At 35.0% G+C, this 20,264-nt stretch overlaps 2 protein-coding genes across 3 annotated transcripts; both read right to left on the bottom strand.

Moving 5' to 3' along the window:
- Nucleotides 1–1,355: 1,355 nt before the first annotated feature.
- LOC132306627 (chloroplast envelope quinone oxidoreductase homolog) lies at nucleotides 1,356–5,056 on the bottom strand. Its single transcript, XM_059804090.1, has 4 exons — nucleotides 4,914–5,056; nucleotides 4,219–4,360; nucleotides 3,051–3,142; nucleotides 1,356–2,146 (listed from the first exon to the last, which is right to left on the bottom strand). Exons 1-4 carry the CDS (start codon nucleotides 4,980–4,982, stop codon nucleotides 1,457–1,459), a joined length of 993 nt encoding a protein of 330 aa, XP_059660073.1. The 5' UTR covers nucleotides 4,983–5,056; the 3' UTR covers nucleotides 1,356–1,456.
- A 4,036-nt stretch (nucleotides 5,057–9,092) lies between these two features.
- Nucleotides 9,093–13,954, bottom strand: LOC132306626 (UV-B-induced protein At3g17800, chloroplastic). Of its 2 annotated transcripts, XM_059804089.1 has the most exons (3): nucleotides 13,393–13,532; nucleotides 11,145–11,357; nucleotides 9,093–10,048 (listed from the first exon to the last, which is right to left on the bottom strand). In XM_059804089.1, exons 2-3 carry the CDS (start codon nucleotides 11,147–11,149, stop codon nucleotides 9,244–9,246), a joined length of 810 nt encoding a protein of 269 aa, XP_059660072.1. In that variant the 5' UTR covers nucleotides 11,150–11,357; nucleotides 13,393–13,532; the 3' UTR covers nucleotides 9,093–9,243. The 2 variants fall into 2 exon arrangements, with proteins under 2 accessions (XP_059660072.1, XP_059660071.1); XM_059804088.1 differs by lacking the exon at nucleotides 11,145–11,357 and having other exon boundaries at nucleotides 13,393–13,954.
- Between the last annotated feature and the right edge of the window lie 6,310 nt (nucleotides 13,955–20,264).

The following is a 20,264-nucleotide window of genomic DNA, read 5'->3' as shown; positions in this document are numbered from 1 at the left end:
ACAAATATATTTTACAACAAAGAACACTAAAATAAAAACTAAATACATCAAACATTTTCAGTAACATATCCCATAGCATCCTTGTAATTGTTCCACAAATCCATAACCATACATAGTCCAAACCATCTCTACAAAACCCTCCAAAATCTCGGGAAAATATTCCTTAAACAACTCATCAATGGAGGTCCTGGTCTGCTCCACCAGTCCTCCGATTGCTGACCCGCAGCCCGAGTGAAGTGGATCACAATCCCCTCACCTGCATATATCGATCCCTGTTGTACGTCCATGGCAGACATTTTACCAAAAGTGTGGGTAATACTTTCCACACATATATAATTGAAATGGTGAGCTAATTGATGAAATATTATAATATACTAGTTGATTATAATATCAAAACTCAGCAATGGATAACTTTCTCTCTCATCAAGCCATGAAGGAATTAAGAAGCAAATTACTCCCTCCGTCCCTTATTAGTTGTTCATCTTTGATTTTATAACTTTTTAAAGAAACATGCAATTAATGTATTGTTCCTTTTTTAAATTACTAAGTTGTCCTTTAAACTTTAAATATATATAACACCAAATTGTAAGATTTTTGAAAGTTAAATAGGTAATTATCGAAAAATGTCATTTATTTTGTTTGACATTTCAAAATAGACATTTAATTTGAGACACTAAAATGAACTATTAATATGGACAGATGGATGGAGTATATACATGGATTGTCTCATTAGTACTAACTAGTGTTGAGAATACTGAAAAACGCAGCAAACCAATCCTCTCCTACTCTTCAAGACAATCTTCCATTCCATGCTAGCTTTGTGATTATAGGGTAGGTTTATCATGCAATGGTGCTTAATGATCATATGTTTAGGGGTTTGATAGGCCATGCTAAGGGAAGATGGGTCGTACTATACCCCTTAATTCAATGTAGTTAGGTAGATGATCCATGCTAACCAAAGATGGGTTATGCTTAACCCTAGACATACGAGTTTTTCTTTATAAATTATGTTACGTGCTTGTAACCATACATCTTCTGATCATACAAAATATCCTAATAATATGTCTAATTAACCATTGGAAAGCGGATTAGTGGTGAAGTCAATACTTTAGACTCTCTATCTTTTGATCTCTCCAATTACTTAGTTCAAGTTAGATATAAATAAATTAAAATTTAAAACTTCTCTTTCAAATTAAATTAGAAATAATCCTAATATATTAACGGAATAACTGCCGCAATCCTTATGGTTCGACACTCTCAGTATAACCCTATCCTGCAAGGATTCATACTATTACGAGTGGTTTATCATTAAAAAAAAAAAAAAACACACATCACACACAGTGCAAAACCGCATATCATTAAAAATCTTCATTAAGAGCAAGCGAATTATGTCTTTACATGATTCACACGCATACCCTATTAGTTAGCCAAGATTTGCAATTTAACATACAATGTTTTAATGCTCCACGATGACCTTCCCGGTAGCATGACCGTCGATGCTCTTAGACCAAGCATCTTCAGCCTTGCTCAGAGGATGTTTTGAGTCAAACACCGACTTAAGCTTCCCTTCCTTCACCAACTTAACAAGATAATCCAGGTTTTCACCTTTGGGTGTCACAAATAGCGGCACCAGCTGCTTCTTTGAGAAGGTGAGTTTCTGGAACGCAAATGTCAGAAAGGCTCTAGGGCGAGGGGTGATATCTATTACCTTCCCATTGGCGCTCAAATTAGGGTCGAAGGTAGACCAAGGAAAGCCCAAGGCACAGTGAATAACTGCATCATATTTCTGGCCAGATGGGCTCTTCAAAGCTGCCCCCTCTGGAGTTTTGTAGTCGAGGACCTCATCGGCCCCTAAGCTCTTCACCAAATCCATGTTGCGTGCCCCACATGTGGCTGTAACGTGCGCGTTTCCAAGCTTTGCTAGTTGAACTGCATAATGACCCACACCACCAGAGGCAGCCGTAATTAGAATATTTTTTCGTGGGCTGCTACCGTCGAGCTTGATCCCTGCTGCCTGAGTGAGAGTCTGATGAGCTGTAAGACCGGCTAGGGGTAAGGCTGCACCTTCTGCTGCCGATACTTCAGGTGGCCTTGGAACAGTCAAACTCTCCTTGGCCACTGCAAACTCAGCTAGTCCACCCCCGGCCTGTCATTCAATCCCATGAAGGTAAAATTATTAATGGAAAAAATAATCAAACCAGATGCTAATCAGATTTGCCCACATCGATCATGTTACAACCCAAAAAAAAAAAAAAATTCAAGAAAGGAAGACTAAATACTCTTCACTTGGTAAGTGAAATGATGGGCATATAAGTAGAGGAATTTGTCAAGTTTGCAGTAGGTCAACTTTATATGCTTCTATAAAGGCAGTAAACAGAGTGATGCTATTTTCAATTTTTCGTGCTATTTCTTCTTTCATCGGTTTCATCAGTTTTAAGACTTGTAGATTACTTTGGATGTAAGAAAGAAAGAAAATATACGATAACATGTGGTTTGACTGAGGGTATGGCATTAGATAGAGCACAATGGAAAAACAGAATTCGTAAGTAGCTAGGCGAAGGCTTTGCTTCTCGTTGATATAAGAAAGCAAATGATAATTTAAACTCGGAGGCAGATAACTTTAGAATTTAGAGGAGAAACACTAGAGAATTGATCCTATAACTCTCTCTTAGAATTGAGTAGTACCTGGTGTTCTTAAAGGCAAAGGCGTTCAGGTTTGGAATTATAACATATTTCTAAGCCTCAAAAGCACAAGGAAACAATCTTCCATTGGCACCTGCAGACCAATACTAAGCTATTACCTTTAATATCTTTTATATATTTCTAGGCCATTTAGATATGTACTTGCCAAATAAATCATGAGTTCAATCAAAAATTAAAAATAATATGATCTTCTTTACACACAATAATTTGATAACATGCAATGCCTATTTATTTTAAAAGTTCAGCTTCATGGCCTCAACAATGGTTCAAGGACACAAAGTAAGAAGAAAGGTGAACTTAAAAAAGAGAAGAAAGAAAAAACAGGAACAAGGATGTAGGACACTTACAACATGGCTAATCACGGCTACGACTTTGTCACCGGGTTTGAAATTCTTGACTCCAGCTCCAACCTCCACCACCTCTCCTGCTAAATCAGTACCTGTTCCAACACACAAAATAAACTTCAATGCTTCTCTAAACTTAGAAAACAAAAACACAATCAGGTTGAAAACATAAGGTATCGACTAAATAGAAACCGGACAGGAAACAACCCGCCAAGTTAAAGAATCAACCCTAAACTCAAATTAGTATATCATTTCAACAATACCATATGAATTCTGAAAAACAAAGAAGTTTTCTAGTCTTTGAATAATAACAATAAGAGTTGAACCCTTGATTGCATCCCTTCCTTCCATTTTAGATGCATATCAAAGTTTTCCCTCTCTGCCAAACAGCTTCAGCAAAAAAAAAAAAAAAAAAAATGTAGCTCTCAAAGTGCGTTATCAAAGTTTTCCCCCCGCAATCCTTTTGACAACAAGGTCAGTTGCCGTGAGGCCAACAACTATAGTTACTTGCATATATCAAACTTGGGTGGTATTTGATAAAACTAAAAATTAAGTACTGAAAATTTTAAAAGATGAATTTTAAGCGCTGAAATTTTTAAGTGGTACTAAAAAAACAAATATTTTTTGAAATCTTTTTAAATTTTCAGCGTTCAATATTTAGTGATGAGTGATGACTCTGTCACTTAAAATTTTACCCAATTTTAAGTGACGCTTACCGTTTTTAGCGATATTCAAAGTGCGTTATCAAACGTACATAATTGGATAAGTATTGATACATTTAGAATTAAGGGCTGAATTGAGTAATCAAACAATGTTTTTGTTGATTTTGAAAACAAAAGCTATGCTAAGGACTGGATACTGCAGAGGGAAACCATTTTTCCTCTTTTTATTTTTTTTATTTTTTTTCCCAATTCCAAACTGTGTGGTTCAACGATTGCCTCTCAAAAAATAACATCAGACACACATAATATATGTATACATATATACATTCTCTCACTGGACACAAGGTTTTTCAGAACCAATATTCAGTGTGTTACAAAAGCACTTGAAATACCCAAACAATTGAGGTTGGACAGTGCCCAGTTCAAACTGATTAAATGACGGATCAAGATCAGAAAATAAATATTATAGAAGCAAAAAGGATTCTGATATGGGCTACAAATCAACTTACAAGGTATATATGGAAATTTCCGGGGTAAAATGGGGCGCACAATGCCCTTTTGAATTCTCCAATCCATTGGATTTAAGCTTGTTGCTTCCAGTTTTAGCAAAACCTCATCTTTACTAGGAGCAGGAACAGGAACTTTAACATGCTGCAAGAGACATAAGAAACCAAATCGGACTTAATGATGATCCTTGATATAAACTTATGTTCCGTTTGAAAACACCATATCGATACCTTACATTTGAAATTTTAAAAAATATTAGTTCAAAATTTAAACTGAATTGAAACGCGAATTCCATCATACATAGTCTTTATCATGTCAATAAATATATTTGTGACCAGAAAATTATATCTCTATGGACCTTAAAAATAAGCCCTTTTTTCGAATCAACAAAAGACAGTATATATATATATGTATATATCTTCTCACTAATCTCCTGATCAACTAAAAAAACAGTTCCATTTTTTACTTTCCAACCATAAAACCAGATTGACTTTTGACTCTGCAGTTCCACATCTTAATTATTGTTTAATCACTCACTAGGGAATCTATATACATATTAATTTGTGACAATCATAAAGTGAATTTACATTGAGATATAATTTGAAATAATTCATTCTAGTCAAATAGTGAATTTACTATGTAAAAATTAGGTAAAAATCAGGGAAAAATAAAAAAATTCAGGACCATATGAAATTACCTTTAAACCAGCAGCACCTCCACCGTAACCCTCGAACCAAACCGCATTCATAAGCTTCTGCCCGGCCATTTTGAGAGAGTGTGTGTGTGTGTGTGTGTAGAGAGACAAAGAGTGAAACAAGTGATGAAATACCAACCAAAGGACCCAATTGCAAATTCAGAAGTTTGATTTTGAGATGTGGCGTTATATAGGCGCCATAAATTAGTATCATGGTCCATTGCTATGTAAATTGACGTAAATACCCGTATACTAATCAAATGAAATTGAGTATGTTCAAACACGCATACACTGTGAATTGACGGAAATACCCCCTATGCTACAATGAAAACGAGAATTTTCAAACACGCGAACTGATCAAATGAAAACCAGAATTTTCAAACACTCATGCTAGTCAACTGAAATTGAATGCTAGCCAAATTTTAAAGATACTCATGCTATTCAAATGTCGGCTCATACTCATGCTATTCAAATGTCGGCTCATACTCATGCTAGCCAAATTTTAAAGATACTCATGCTATTCAAATGTCAACTCATACTCTGGGTCCTTCTACTATTCAAATATCTATAAAAGGGAAATTGAATGCACGGAAAAAAGTTGTGTTGACATGTTTGAATGATGGTGGTTTATTTAAATTATTTTAAAGTGATCAGAAATATATGAAATAATTACTTCATGAAAAAAAATTATATCATACTTTAGTTTAAAAACTTTATATAGCATTATCTTGATTATCGTTGGTGTGTTTTTATTTTTTATTTTTTTTTCATTTTCAGTTAAATGAGTGTATGAGAGCAACTCTAGAGTTCAAATATTATGTGTTTTTTGCTTATAAATGGCTACCTAGTTACTCCATTGTGGGTTGTCATTTGTGGAGCAAGATTTTTAGATTGAGGGATGGATAGCCATTTTTGGCGATCCATATAGCGATTGTGGGCCGTGCATTTTTGTTTTTTTGTTAACTTTTGTGGCCATTTAAAGGCGTGTTTGGCTGGAAGAAAATTTTCAAAAACCAATTTTTTTGTGTTTTTTTTTTTCCCCTTTCTTAACAAAACTGAACCAAAGAGTCGTTAAGGCCCTGTCTATAGGATTTTTTTGGGCAAATATATATATTTTTTTATGGAGAAAAGTGTATATTTAAAATATTAAAAAAAATCAGTGTTCCTACCGGCATTATAGCCGTTTTAGGCACTATTTGTCTGACCCAAACATGGCCTTAACGGCTATATTAGTCCAAAAAAATATTTTTTTATTTTTTCCTAACAATGAAAAAATATGTACCATTTAAGTATATGCAATAATTAAAATTTGAAGACTCCAAAATGTTGATGTTACTCTTGAATAATACTTTGACGTGACAAATTTGAAGACCAAATTTTAAAGATACTATTGGAGTTGCTCTAGAACAAAAACTTGTACATAGCATTCCACAAAAAGAGGCCCAGGCCGAAGGGTGTTGAAAAGAAATTTTGAAAGCACAACCAGTTGAAACAATGGCCCAAAACCTAAACAAACAATTTTAAAACCAAACCAAACCAGGCCCAATTATGTCTGCTCATGTTTCAAGTTTTTTGGTCCATAGTTAATTCAACCATTTTATGTTTATCCTACCAGATTTTGTGGACAAATCATATTCATAGGGTTGCACATGGATCAGGCTTAGCCTAAGCCCAGAACCTAGCCCAAATTTAAAGAATTTGAACCTTCCTTTCCTTTCCCTTCCCTTCCCTTCCAAGTTACAATTTCGAACCAAGTCAGCGAAGGACTCTTTCCCCTCCAACAAGTCCTGTAAAAGTCACAAAATCTTATTTTCTTTGCTTTTGTTTCTTTGATATTCACATTTCATTGGAGTCCCACTTTTGGATTCGGATGATAAGTGAAATGGATAAATATTATCAAATAGTTTAAGTTTTTTAGTTAGAGGACAAACATCAAATTTGTAATCACTAGTATTAGAGTCGTTAGAATCTGGTGTCATGCCAAGTTGCTCGGTCTAGAGGTGTCTGGATCTACCACCCTAGATAGGCATGGCCCAATTGCAACGAGAAAATGATAAATTCAAAAGATAATGAAGTTGATCGAATTTCCTGTCTCAATTAAGAGATCAATTCCTTTTCGAAATACCTGCACGACCCCTTCAATTTTTCCCGCTTTCATGTCTACAACTCAATTCATTCAATTATACTATAGGAATTAATCCAATCTCCCATATTTAATTATTCCCGAACTTTTCCCCATAAACATAGGGCATGCATGTATTATTGTATAGCCAAAAAAAAAAATTATCTAATTTCTCTAACAAGTTCTCTTTGACTCTCTGTTTTTGCCATCTCACATGTACAAAGTTCCTAAGTTGCTATTTCAGAGGGCTTGTAATTTTGTGTTTGTGCTAAAAATTGATTAATTAAAACGTAAAATCTTTGGACTATTGATGTTTTTTTCATCTAGTTGATACAAATATATTTTACAACAAAGAACACTAAGATAAAAACTATATACATCAAGCATTTTCAGTAACATAACCCATAGCATCCTTGTAATTGTTCCACAAATCCATCACCATAGTCCAAACCATCTCTACAAAACCCTCCAAAATCTGGGGAAAATATTCCTTAAACAACTCATCAATGGAGGTCCTGGTCTGCTCCACCAGTCCTCCTATTGCCGACCCTGTCGCGGCTGCAGTCCCGGAAATGTTCTCCAAGAGAAAATCAAAAAGGCTAGAGACGAGGGAACTCACGACCTCCATCACAAGCTCCAGCAAGTACTCGAAGCACCCCTTGACGAAATCCGCAACGTGTTCTAGTCCGCCGTGGATGGCTTGGCCGGGGACTTTGAACGCCTGGATCACCAACACCAGAAGGTAGGCCGTCGCGGTGAAGACTAGGCGCGAAATGAGGTTTGATAACGTGCTCACGGCAAAGAAAATCATCTTCACGATCACAACAGCCATTTTTTTTTTTTCTTTGAAGAGACTTGTTATTTTGTTAGGGCACTTTGAAAAAATATGCAAGTTTTTGAAGATGATGGTGTTGTTTGACGATTAGTTTATGTGGTTTGATAGTTGAAACTCACTGAGATGATGTGTTTGCGTGTAGTATTATATGGAGTTGTTGATGTTTGCACATTTTAGGAAGTCAAAGTCATCAAGAATAACATTACAAATGTAATATTTTAAGTGATTGCAAGCATGGTACACTACATAATAAAAATTAAATAAATTAGGAGGCCTAAACAAAATTAATTAGCAAGTCTACGTTGAGGTCATATTTTAATGCTATTTACATGGAGTTTGAAAATGAATTTTATGTTTGGTTTTGCATGGATCATGATGTGTGTTTATTAGTTAAATGTTTGTGGTCCAATAATATCATTGCAGGATTGTGATTTTATAGTAGGTAATTAAGGACGGCAAAATAAAGAATGTTGGAGATCATTGACTTAAAATTATGTATATCCTTGCTACATTTTCAGTTTTTCGATCTAAGTAATCTGAGAGTTCAAATCTTTTTAGGGCTACTTTTTGAGAGAGTTCAAATCTTTTTAGGGCTATTTTTTGATCGATAATTGTTCAGTGCATGTAAGACAGGGAGACTGTATTTAATCGATGATGGATTAAAGGGTGTTTTAAGAGACTTGACACCACCGTGATTTTAAAAAAAAAAAAAAAAAAAAAACAAACAAACAAACAAACCCTTTATCAAATGAAACCTGACCTGACCTACCTTCCAACAACCCCTTCTCAAATGAGACCTGACCTACCTTCTCAAATGAGACCTGACCTTCCTTCCAGCAACGTAATATAAATGTCATCATTTGAAATTATCAACCAATTATATTGTCAATTAAAAATAGGTCTATTTAGGTGAGTTTATTGTATTCTCACTCGAAACCTGGGATTGTGAGAACTCATTATTGATCTAATGAATGAGGAAACGAACCTCATCAAAGTCTTACTCTGTTCAATGTTCCAATGATCAAGAAAAGCAACAAAGATCTGGTACAGTAAAAACCACCCAGCCACCTGATGCAAGCCAGAGCATTGCTTCATCTCGTCGGACTGCACTTGCCACCACTACAACGATTGCGGTTTTCTCACTTCTATACAAATTACGAACCCATTCTTGTATAATGTAAGAGCAGAAAGGAGATCATGGCATCACACGAGTAACCAAAACTCGTTTAAAGGAGCCGACAAACACAGCAATTATTTAGAACTTGTTTACATTATTTCTACATTAAGTATATACTATACATCTTTAAATTCACAGAAAGCAAGCCGCCAGAGTCAAGCAGAAAACTTGTATGTACATCTCCTACCGTTTCAACTATTTAGTTCTCATTAAGTTTATATACAGAGCCCACATACTCTTCCGTGTCCCAAAGGAAGGAACCGAAAGCAACAGCCTCCAAAACCAGCCTTTTCAGGCTTGACAACGAGGTCAAGATCACCTCATCGGTCTCGAGCAAACCTGTCTTCTCATCCCCAAAGAGCGCGCAGCTATGCTTCTCGATCAGATGTACTGCCTCCTTCGACTTTGGTTTTGCACACATCTGCAGTATCTCAGGGTCGAACCCCATGACATAACACCTCAGTTTTTCACGTCTCTTTCCCCGGTTGAATGACTCTTGTCCTACTGATGTGGATCGCACACTACTAACGTGACCAAATGCAATTTTCTTTAACCCAGGGGAGCACAATTCTGAAAGTGGAAAGTGGGTATCATCATTGTTGATACCAAGGTCATAGTTGACCTCTGAGAGTTTTAGTTCTAGGTGGTGCCTCAAGGAGGCAGATTTCAGAAAGTAGCCATACAATATGGAAGCAACATACACTCGGCAAAGCTGGACCCGCTGGATCTCAGTTGTGGCCCAATTGTCTCTGACATTTGAGTTCTTCTTCCAGCCAAGGACAGTGGTTAGATGTTCCCTTATCATCTCCAAGACCTCAAAGCTGTGAATCGACTCGAGCGCCCAGTCCCTTGAAGGACATATCTCTAGTCTGCCATTATATATACATCTGCAGAGCCTCGGAACCAAACGAACACTGATCTCAGAGAACTTATAGAAGATTAACATGTAGATGACTTCTTCAACTGCACTTTGGCACTCACATTCTCTCAATTCAGCAATCCTCCTGGCATTCACAAGTAATATCTTTATATTAGTAAAACATATTATGAAACATACTGCTTCTTTCTTATATAAATAAACAGATCAAACAGTTCCAGTCTTAATCGTATCATGGTATTTCAGGCTTTTCAGCATTTATTGATTTATCCTTGTGTAGATTTTCATGTCAAAATGCCAACCAGGCAACAACGATGCCTCCAATTCAAGTGGTTGGCCTACTTTGGCCACCCCCACACCTACATAAGCAGGGGAAGAGGGGTGGAGGGAAGCAATGATGGAGTAACTGCTCAAGTGCTTTTCATCAAAAGTGCTTCCTCACCTGAAGAGGCAATGGCCCAAGTTTTGCCTAAAAGCATTCAGTACATTGAGTGCCATACATGGAGGTAATTTCCATGCACGGGTGTTAGCACACTAATTTGTGCACAACTGCAAACATACTTGCCTGGGCACACGGGGGAAAGAAGATAAATATTCCACAGAATAAAGTAGGGACTGTTGAAGAAAGACAACTCTTTTCCTGAATGAAAAAGTTCAATGGAGAGACTCTCCAGGGTGCTAATAATTAGGCTCAAATCTTCCTTAAGATTTTTATTAATATGGATTCAATCTTGAAAAATTTTATGATTAATTTTTCTAGATCTCGTTCATCCAGTGACAATAAAGAAACCTTAGGTGAGGACAACACTGAAAAAGATAGATAGGAGGGTGGATTATGATAACTGCTCACTAGAATCTAGATTATGTAATAAAAGATAATTGCAGGGCTAAAGTGGAAATTTTCTAGAGGCAATTGACAAGTGGCTCATTCAGACAAGGCAAAGGCTCAATCAGGTCAAGTTCATTCGAATTTAGAACGAATCACTAACTCAATCATACAAACTACCCACGTGGTAGAAAGAAAATGACAAGTTTATAACAATCATAGCAGAAAGTCCTTGGTGAATAACAAATTCAAAACAGGTGCTTTAATTATTCAGACACATTCTAATTACCAGGGAAAAAAGAAAAAAAAAAATTATTTCAACAAATATAAGAATAAATTAATCAAAATCAAAGATAATTCTTAGGCCAAATGCAAAATTCTCTTGGAGATACTTCACTGCATTAAATATTCTTATCTCTGGCAATTCCTGTTGGCCCTTCTCCTGGTAGTAGCTTCATCCCTCCAAGTTTTCATTTACTCTCATAGAGATGACTACTTGCAACACAAAGGCTACATGGGGATGGGTAGAACACCTCTATCATTCATGCCATTCCCATGGAGCTCCATGCTTCCTGATGAATTTGTCATTCATGTAATGACAAGTCAAGACCTGCAAGCTTTCACTCTTAAAGTCGGGCAATTTCAAGCAATATGCAGTTGAATGCGATGTATCTGTTCCTAATAATGGAGAAGCAACAGCTTAACTAAAAACTGTCCCCATTACCACAAATAAAGGAATAAATTATAGCAGTTTTAACAGCTTAATTAAAAACAGTCACCATTGCCACAAATAAAAGAATAAATCATAGCAGTTATAACTATCAGCAATCTGATTTATCATCACCTACTCCTCACCGGGTGGAAAAAAAAAAAAAAAACACTATCAACCATATGATCATATTTTTGTTCTAAAGCATCCTTCTAAAGCAGCTAACATTGGTAAACTATTTATGGAGAATATTTCCATGCTCCGTTACCAACCACCACTAGTATATTTCTCTTTCTATGTATGTGTGTATGTAGCAGACTTCATTGTTTTAGGGGTGCCCTCACACTAAAATGTGGCGCTTGGGAAATATTGTGAACTGAAATAAACGAGTCCAGAAAACCCTTTAACTGATAAATGTTAATACTACAACCACCAAAATAGAGTATCTTCTTCTTTCAAAATGCGAGAATTTTAATCCAAACAAGGTTGTATATTTATTCCATAAAACTAGAGAATTTTAATCCAAACAAGGTTGTATATTTATTCCATAGAACTAGAATGACGATACCAGTTGTAATTACACTAATGCATTTCCAAATGAGACCTTATAGTTTCAGAGACATAATTTTCTGACACAATTTGTTTTTGTAAATAATAATAATAATACTAATAATAACATTAACTAAATTTAAATGTTTAATGTTATGAGTTCTAAAATTTGTGCAATGAATATCAGACTCTTTCAATGTGTTCCTTGATAGAGAACCAATACAGATTATTAGGTGGTTTATACTTCATATACAATACATTGAATTTTTTGTGTTCTAAAAGTTTTAATTTTAAATTCAATCTTTTTAGGTCTTATTAAATATATTTGTCTCCCCCGCATTCCACTGGTCTTTTGCTAGTTGAGAGTGTGATTTAGTAACTTTTTCTCCCCAAAAAAGTTCTCTAAATTGCAGGGAACAGGTAGTAACTAGTGAGAGTACACCTTAACACCCTTACAATGGCTAGTAAAAGGTGTTAACAAGTGGAAAGAAACATATTCCCCTTGTTCAAACAATGGAAGCATCAATTCATTTGGGCTAAATGCTGATATGAAATGATTGGGCATCTACCAATTTAAATGATCACATATTATTAAAAATTTGTGATCAAAATGGGCATAATTTGAGTGCTCAAACACATATTCATGTTCTACAATAATTGTTGATCAATTCCCTCTACAATTGATCCTTATACACCAATAAAATGGCCCAAGAGAATCTCGATACAGCACAAGATTGCTCTAAGCATTAGGTTCAACTGATTTCTACAATTCATCCTGTCATAAATTACGAGGTAGTATAGCCATGAATTGAAGTAAAAGTAGACAAACTGAACCGCTCTAGCTTCCACTTATGAGGTGCTGCATAAGCTTGGTGAGGGGATTTCTAATCTTCAACCTTGAATAAAAAGCTTGTCCTTATGAGAGGAGATTATCAAGGAACTTTCACCTTTTTGATTTTTTTTGTCACCAATGAAATGATATTGCTTTCTGTGCATTGAGATATATGTGTTCTATCCTTCATGATAGATTTCTATATGAAAACTATAAATTGGAGATTGAAGAAGGGGAAGGAGAAGGAGCCTTTGAACCACAACAGAGAGGAGGATTTATTCAATCACATAAGAGAAAATTTAGTTTAAAGTTCGAATTAATTTTCCTCATCCATGCTCGCAAACATAGCTTACCAGAAATTTAATAGAAACCCATAAACAAAACCATCAAAACATGACTGTTTCAAGCATATCCAAAATTCAAAAGCAAGTCTTGAATGCACAAAAGAGCATGAACAATTTGATTATAACTATATACAAAAATATATATATGTGTGTGTGTGTGCGTGTGTGTTGACAAATTGAAGTAGAAAATACTCTGTGGGAGATCACAAACCTGTGAAGCCACGCTTCAGAAGAAGCCAGAGTCGAATTCATGCGAGCAACAGCATCGTCTCGCTCAGCAGCCAACTCCACCAACTGTTTCGCAACCGCGACCTGAAAGTAATCGCGATCATTCTGCAACACACTGCTCAGGAACTTCCCGACCGAGGTCTTCGGCTCGAGCGGAGTGTTCAAGCTACTGAACTCACAGTGACTCGCCTCCGCACTCGCCACCACAATCGACGCTCTCCGCCTCCTCCGATCAACGGTACTGATCGGCCGGACGAATCGCCGATCCCCGGCGAAGTTGAGCGTTGAACAGATAGTACCGCGAATTGAAACGCTCTTCTTCACCGTGGTAGGTAAAGCTTCAAGAACTGAAGATTGGTTGTAAGAGAGACGACAGTCCATTCACAGCTTGTAGAAGCCCTAGAATAGTGAGTGATATGTAACAGAGAAGAGAGAGAGGGTGATATATATATATATATATATATATATATATATACAGATAAAGATATATAGACAGAGAAACAAAATTTGGAGAGAGAAGAAAGGATAATTTACAGATAAAGAGGAATTGTTTGTGGTTTTCACTATCTATCTCGGCGCAAACGGTGGGCTAACAGAGCCCAATCGGGCCGTGACGTCTGTTAAGACTTGTAACGGAGTATTTGGAAATAAGGAGATAAGAGAAAATGAAAGATATTTTTCAATCATTGGGTCAAATTATCATGTACTAGTAGTAAGTAAGAAAGGTAAAAATAAAATAAAAAGGCATGATAGTACGTGGGAGAACACAAATATTGAAGTAACCATCTAACCATTTTAGAAATAATTTTATGAGAATTATATGGTCAAAATTTTATATCACTCGAATCAATCTAAAATTTCTATTCTCTTTTTTTTTTTCAGAATTGGAATGGGGAATAGGATCAATTTTATCTGTCCAAAATTGTGGGAATAACCACAAATATATAATTTTTAAATGACTATCTAATTTTTATAATTTTATATAAGAGGGTATATTGATAAAGAATATAAATACTTTTTGGGTTAATTTCATTGACATCCTTTCAGGTTTGGTCAAATATCACCTTAAAATATTTTTCGAAAATTACTATCATTTAGGTCCAATTTTACTTTTTTGTCATTAACACCGTTAAAAAGTATGCGAAAAGACAATTTTACCCTCATTTTTTAAATTCATTTTAAACCAAAATATTAACAAACTTTAAAAGACAAAACTGCCCATATTTTTCTCTCTAAAATATATGCATATACAGTAAGCTTGGTGCCCTTCAAACAAAGATGGCAAGCAGCAGCAAATCGGACGACAATGGCGACGAACAAACTACTCCGATTCCAACAAATAAACCCAAATCAACGTCGACACTGTTAGGGGCAGAGGGAGGGGTGGGCCAATAAGGGCCTGCCCCCCCCCCCCCCCCTACCCCCCCAAAAAAAAAAAAATTAGTATTCATATATATATATATATATATATATATATATATAGTACACTTGCCCCCCCACCCCCAAAACATTTTAGTACACTCCGCCCTTGCCTCTTGCCCTAACCTTCTGTTCTTCACCTTCTCCCGAATCTCCTCCACCTTCACACAAACTGACAAACTAATTGCATCACCGTCGACTAATAGTTGTTGTCCTCACTCCTCAAAATCCTTATTTTATCTTTTTCGTACCCATCTTCTGTGAGTTCTCTCTCTGACTCTGTAATTGACCAGGTACTTATGTGTGTTTGAATTTTTCTCAATGTTTATCACTTATAAATTATCAGAACTCTTATTTGTTTATATAATACCCCTAGTTTTCAAAAGGACAAAATGGGAATTTAACTTTGCATTTTGGTTTTTATTTTATTTTTTTATTTGATTATATGACTTAGGTGTTTAAATTGATTGTTTTATGTGGGAACTTTATTTTATGTGTGTTTGCTCAGTTGCTTGATTATTAGTTGTGTGTATTTAATTTAAATTGCTTAATTATTATTTATGTGTTTAATTTAATTATTGAATTGAAATTGTTTTAATTTAAATTATCTGATTAGTTTGTGGTTTTAACTGTAAATGTTTTATTTGTGAGTTAATTTAATTATTTGATTAATTTATGGTTTAAATGGATTATTTTGTTTTTGGTTTTATATAGAGTGTAAATTTAGGGTTTTCTTGTATGAGTTTTTAGCTGTCATATGTTAGGATTGGAAATAGGTTTAGGGTGTTATAGACGGCTATATATATGTGTGTTCTTTTACGTCTGTTAAAAAAAAAAAAAAAAAAAAAAAAACCCTATTCATGAAATAGTATTTTTAGAGGAAAATAGAGAGAGTTTCGAAATATAATCTGGGAGGCTAAAGGAGGAAGAACAGAGGGGTTGCTTCTGGATGGAACTGTAAGCAGAGCAGAGGGGAAACAGACTTGGAGAATCCTGAAACTTAAACTTAGAAACGACACTTAAGGTTTCACACCGAAATCTCAAGGCAAGTTTCAGTCTATCTCTTTCCTGTAAACTTGTGTTCTGTGCATTCTAAATAGACTCTAGGACGTTAATTAAACATTAAAAATGGATGTGTTATGCATAATTAAATCAAACTGTAATTCGTTGTTTGCCTTTGTTTAAACTGTAACTGGTTTGGTCTTAAAACTGTTCCGAGTGTGTTAAGTTTTTGTTAATCAATTCATAAGGGTTTTAAAGAGTTTCTAGGACTATTTGGATTTAAAGTAGACCCTAAGAAGTTTAAAAACAATTCGGACAGAGACTTGGAATTTTGCCGGTTTTAAATAACTGAAATCGGTTCACGCATAAATTATTTTGGTTATGTATTGAACTTCTGTAATTTAATTCCTAATGGAATGTGAGGAGTTTCTAGGACTATTTAGATTTAAATTAGACCCTAAGGATGTTAAAAGTGTTGGGACAGGGACTGGAAGCTTCGCCGAAAGCGCAGAATGAAACCGGACGAAATAGAGAAGACGCATAGAGTAGAGACGGCTCTCAAGGGGAGAGAGCCGGCTCCCTAAGTGAGGGAGCTGGCTCCCATTAAAGTAGAGCTGGCATGGATAGCCGGCTCTGGAAGATAAAGAGCCGGCTCCCTTGAACAGATACCCCTTCGGAGGTATTTTCAGTATTTATTTTGACCTTGGGGCCTTAAACAGAGTTTTTGGAAAATAAAGGGGGTTCTAAATACTTAAAAATTTACCTATTGGAACCTTTAAACAGTTGGTTTATGCTAGGGTTTAATTCTAAGGGGCATCATAAACATAAACATTATTAATGTGTGTGCTGTACGGAAAAAAGGAAGGGAGATGGAAAGGCTAGTTGTTTCCGCAAATTCAATGAACTGATATAACGAATATTGTTGGGATTTTATAGCAATGATATCTAGGATATATATGAGTCTCAAGAGGGTTGGTTAGGTTGTGGTTGTAGTTGACATGTAATTTTAAATATATATAGTTGCATGCTGTAAGGAGTGGAGGAAGTTCTAACTACTGGGTTGTTTTCACCAGTTAAATGGGCTAGTATATTGTACCATTTGGGGACTTATATGAGGTACAGTTTGACTTCTCTGTGTTATACTATATCAAGCACAGGTTTTAAGTTAGAGGATTAAAAGAATGTCATATGATGCAAACATAAATTTTTATGCCGTCAGGGGGTTAAGGAGGTTTACATTACTAGTCTTTGTTTTAATGATTTAAATAAACTAGTATGAGGGTATGGTTTGGGTTGAATGGTATTTTGTGCTCAGTTCATAAGTCTGATAATCATTATACCCTGCTATGGTTGTTAATTGATGAACTGATTTAGTTTCTGTTTTGTCAATTGGATAGATGTGGATAATTTAAATTGTTTAACAGTACTATAACAATTTAACAGGAGTTTTATGATTATAATCATATACTGGATGCATAATAGGATCTTAGTAATACCTGTTTTCTATTATACTGGTTCATGGATATACTTGATGTTCTAATGAATGTGCATCACTGGTGGATCATTTGCATTATATGTACCGGTATGGGATGGTGACATATCAGGGATGGATTAGATCAAAAAGCTAAGTCCTACCCCTTCATACATACGGAATGGATTAACTAAAACAGTTAAATCCTACATGGATGCATGTCCTGTCAACTAAAACAGTTGAACGACATAACGGATGTTTGTTTTATCTTTCTACATTAGGAAGGAATTTATATATATATTTATGGTACCATGATACGAGCTTGAGTCTCCTGATCACAGTTAGGGTGCGTATATTGCAAAGGTTGAGTAGTTAGATATAGCTAATCTTCCCTGGTAAGTCTAGGTACTTGGCCGCTGAAAAGCGTGTTTTATATGTCACCTTCTACTCAGGCTGAACTATGTTATAGGTTAGTGAGCATCCTATAGTGTGTGTGTATATATATATATAGACTATTGTAGATATTGCCGAGCTATCAATGATGTATCTGCGTATCGGGTTTATGTACGGATTGCAGTAGATTGGAACTTGCATGTGGGCCTGACCCACTTCTATTTTTCAAGTATTCACCAATACCAAGCTTAGAGTTTGATTATGTTGATGCAGATACAGACACTCACTCTTCCAGTTACATAGGATTTCCTTTCTATTTTGGTTTTGGATTTTAATTCTGTAAATTTATTTAAAGTTTTGGAATTAAGGGTCCACTAGGTGGATTCCCGAGTTATACAGATTTAAATTATATTAATTTATTATTTAAGATTTGAGAATTTTTATTTTAGTTTTCTTTCAGCGCATTCTTATCTTATTCTTAATTCAGTTTTATTCTTACTTGTTTACATATTAATTGTTTGATATCTCTCGGATCTGTGCTCAGACTTGATCACCCGTGGTTCTAGAATCGAGGGGTATCACAGTTTATCACTCTATTTTTGTGATACCCCCCGGATTTTCGAATGCGGGTTGGCCAAGCCCACGCCCGAATACCCGAGGATATCAAAACAAATTGATAATAAACGAACACAGAGTACAAAAGAATAAAGAAGAATAAATAAAATGCTGACAAGAAACTAAAAGGATAATCTAATAATAAACCTCAGAATATATTTCCATTAATTAATAAACTCTTTTGATACAACTGATCCTCCAAAATACAACTCGGGAATCCATACTGTGTGGACCCCTAGAAAATCCAAACTGAACAAATGATAGCAATAACTGTCTAAATCAGGAAATTGAATCATAAAGGAACTCCTATGTAACATCGGAAGAATGAAGTAGACTGATCCCTGCTCAGCACGAACAACCTCTACTCTTGACGAACACCTGAAAAATAATGATGGGTCAGGCCCACAAACAAGTTCTACTCTACTACAGTCCAAGCAGAGATCCGATACACGTATACATCCTAGTCAATCCAACAGTAATTAGTAGTCCGTATATATATATATACACACACACTAAAAGAACCTCACTAGACTATAGGGTTGTCTCAACCTGAATAGTAGACAACATGCAAAACGCACATATAGTGGGCATGAATACCTAGACCTACCAGGGTACACAACTACACTATATCTAGCTACACATCCCTGGCGATATACGCAACCTAACCACTGATCCTGAGACTCAAGCTCATAACATGGCACCATACTTATATATATAAAATCTAGTAACCATCCTATCCGGTATAAATTAATCCTTCATAAGTCATTCAACTTGTTCAGCTGACCTGACTTGAATATAAGTAGGACTTAACATTTTAGTTAATCAATTTCCTTATATAATAAATTAATCATCCATAAGTCATTCAACTTGTTCAGCTGACCTGACTTGAATATAAGTAGGACTTAACATTTTAGTTAATCCATTCCCTTATATAAAATAGGTAAGACTTAACTGATAAGTTAATCCGTCCCTAGAATGCCACCGTCCCATACCGGTGCATTAAATCACACAATTCAACAATTGATGTAACGATTAAGGAAATAACTATGATAATATGATATCAAGTTATTACAAAATAGGATTGACTTATTATATATTTAAGTTTCCTATATCATATGTCCTACATAAACTGAATCTTATATGTATGATGATATTTTATTATACCGTCAAATAAGCATTCTCCATATCCAATTCATCCTATACATTTAATCTCAATTGTTAAAACATATTAAAAGATTAAATTCATTCGTTTGTTTAAAACATTCAAATAGCAAGCATCATTATGATTGAGTCTATTTAAATTTATTTAAACCCAAACCTAGTTCATATTTAATGTTCAGGAATCCTAGGCATGTTTCTACGTTCCATCATTCCACAGATATGAAATATACATAATTTAAACATGTAAAAATTCACACTGAAAATCAAATCAAAATCATGCATTTATCAATTCATAACACAAGAACATATATGAACCAAATTCATAAAACCTATGTTCTAATCTAATTAAACATGCATAATTATTTAATTTTATGTATTTAATAAATCCTGAAATTTCCTAGGCATGTATAGAAACGCGAATCAAAGGGAAAGAGATAGAAGAAGAACTTGCCTTAAACTTTCAGATTGAAAGTTAAATTTCCTCTTCTCTCTCTAACTCTCTCTCTCTATAATATATTACGTGATATATTTTCACTCTTTTTTCAACCTATAGTTGTGTATTTATAGGCTAAATAATAACCCTATTCCTTTTTCCAATCCAAGTCAACTTAATAAAGAAAAATAAAAAATGAAAATATTAAAAAGGTAACTTAAAATATGTTACGTATATAATCTATGTATATCCTTATTAATTAAATAAAATATATACATTAGATTATTTATTAATACTAAAGTTACCATAATATTAAAAGGTAACTTAAAACATGTTACGTATATAATCTATCTATATCCTC

This window comes from Cornus florida, unplaced genomic scaffold, assembly GCF_030987335.1.
Source record: "Cornus florida cultivar Cherokee Brave unplaced genomic scaffold, ASM3098733v1 CherokeeBrave_3.0.0_Hap2_Chr05, whole genome shotgun sequence".
In the NCBI taxonomy this organism is placed as follows: domain Eukaryota; kingdom Viridiplantae; phylum Streptophyta; class Magnoliopsida; order Cornales; family Cornaceae; genus Cornus; species Cornus florida.
The sequence above is the reverse complement of the archived record's forward strand: the minus strand, read 5'-3'. Positions and strand labels throughout refer to the sequence as shown.

Excerpts from the sequence above, each read along its gene's own strand:
- LOC132306627 (XM_059804090.1), bottom strand. The coding sequence starts at position 4,982 with ATGGCCGGGCAGAAGCTTATGAATGCGGTTTGGTTCGAGGGTTACGGT. Across the intron at positions 3,143-4,218 it reads GAAATTTCCATATATACCTT|GTACTGATTTAGCAGGAGAG; the intron begins GTAAGTTGATTT and ends GTGTTGGAACAG. Across the intron at positions 2,147-3,050 it reads TAGCCGTGATTAGCCATGTT|GCCGGGGGTGGACTAGCTGA; the intron begins GTAAGTGTCCTA and ends ATTGAATGACAG.
- LOC132306626 (XM_059804088.1), bottom strand. The coding sequence starts at position 13,790 with ATGGACTGTCGTCTCTCTTACAACCAATCTTCAGTTCTTGAAGCTTTA. Across the intron at positions 10,049-13,392 it reads TCTGAAGCGTGGCTTCACAG|GAGGATTGCTGAATTGAGAG; the intron begins GTTTGTGATCTC and ends TGTGAATGCCAG.